Raw genomic sequence first — 1128 nt, forward strand, 5'->3', positions numbered from 1 at the left:
AAAATCCTACTAGGTTAATCGCGAGAAATGAAAATTACCTTTGATGCTCCCACCTGAAGTGTGTGGTTGTTGCGACTGCTGCACGTTGCTCTGCGCCTCCAGCTTCGTTGTCACAGAGTTCCACATATCGAACATATTCAACATCTTGGCCCGAAAAGGGCAACTGTCACGACTGATCCATTTATTTTTATCAGCTTGCAACACTTAACGTCACTTGTCAAATTCACATTACGTTCTAAACACGAACTGCAAAATTTTCAAAAATCTTCGTATTCGTCAAAATTGTTCGTCCGTATAAACAAACTTAAGGCTACGCACTGATCCCCGGTTTATATATTTGTATTGTTTTTTATAAATTGTTTTTTTTTTATATTTTATAAATATTATATTTTGTGTTTACTTCTCTATTTTTTTATTATTTATAAGTTTATATAAACTTTATCAAATCTTCAACTAATGTAAATACTATTTTTTTCATCTACTTCTTGGAATATCAGTCTAAAATTTCGATCGTAAGGTTGGGTTTTATTTGCTTCGGGAAGTTTACGGGATTTTAATATACTTTTTAATTATTTAATAATATCACTAAATATGTTTGTGAATTAATATTTTTAATTAAAAACTAATTTGTGATTAAATATTGCGAATATAAATTTTATTCTTGATTAATAAGTAATAATAAAGTGTGATAACTTTTTAAATGCAGAATGAGATTCGGAATATTGTCACGGTCCTTTTATTTATATATAATCTTGTTTGTTCTTTGGTGTTTTTTGTTTAAAGGCATATTTTGTCGTTTTTTTCTCTTCATAGTTCGTTCAATATCAAGCTGGCGTCTTCTTTCCGGCCAGTTTCAACACATTGCAACCACGAGTGCACTCGCGCCCGGAAAAGCCATTTTCGAAATTGGATTTCTTATTTTCAACGTTGGAAAGCGATACGGTCGCGCAAAATTTGTTTTTAGAACGGTGCTTTGTCCTTCTTGTCTTTTTTCGGCGTATTGCGTAATATTTTTAACGTTTTTTCTTTAACCGCGTAGTATGCACTGGAGTGCAGTTGCAGAGGGGGTTTCAGCTTCAGTTTTTTTAGCGGGGGGAGGGTAGGAAGCAGCGGTTCGTAGCGCGCATG

General features: G+C 33.7%; 1 protein-coding gene across 1 annotated transcript in view; it reads right to left on the minus strand.

Annotated features, from left to right (window-relative positions):
* The window catches only part of LOC113227625 (probable nuclear hormone receptor HR3), a 149334-nt gene extending 149175 nt beyond the window's left edge, over nucleotides 1–159 (minus strand). The window contains exon 1 of the mRNA XM_026460594.1: nucleotides 39–159. Coding sequence (XP_026316379.1) covers nucleotides 39–144 — 106 coding nt within the window. The 5' untranslated portion in view covers nucleotides 145–159. The remainder of the gene's footprint in view (nucleotides 1–38) is intronic.
* Nucleotides 160–1128: the final 969 nt, after the last annotated feature.

The sequence above is a fragment of the Hyposmocoma kahamanoa genome, unplaced genomic scaffold (genome assembly GCF_003589595.1).
Source record: "Hyposmocoma kahamanoa isolate Upper Pololo Valley unplaced genomic scaffold, ASM358959v1 211, whole genome shotgun sequence".
NCBI classification, from domain to species: domain Eukaryota; kingdom Metazoa; phylum Arthropoda; class Insecta; order Lepidoptera; family Cosmopterigidae; genus Hyposmocoma; species Hyposmocoma kahamanoa.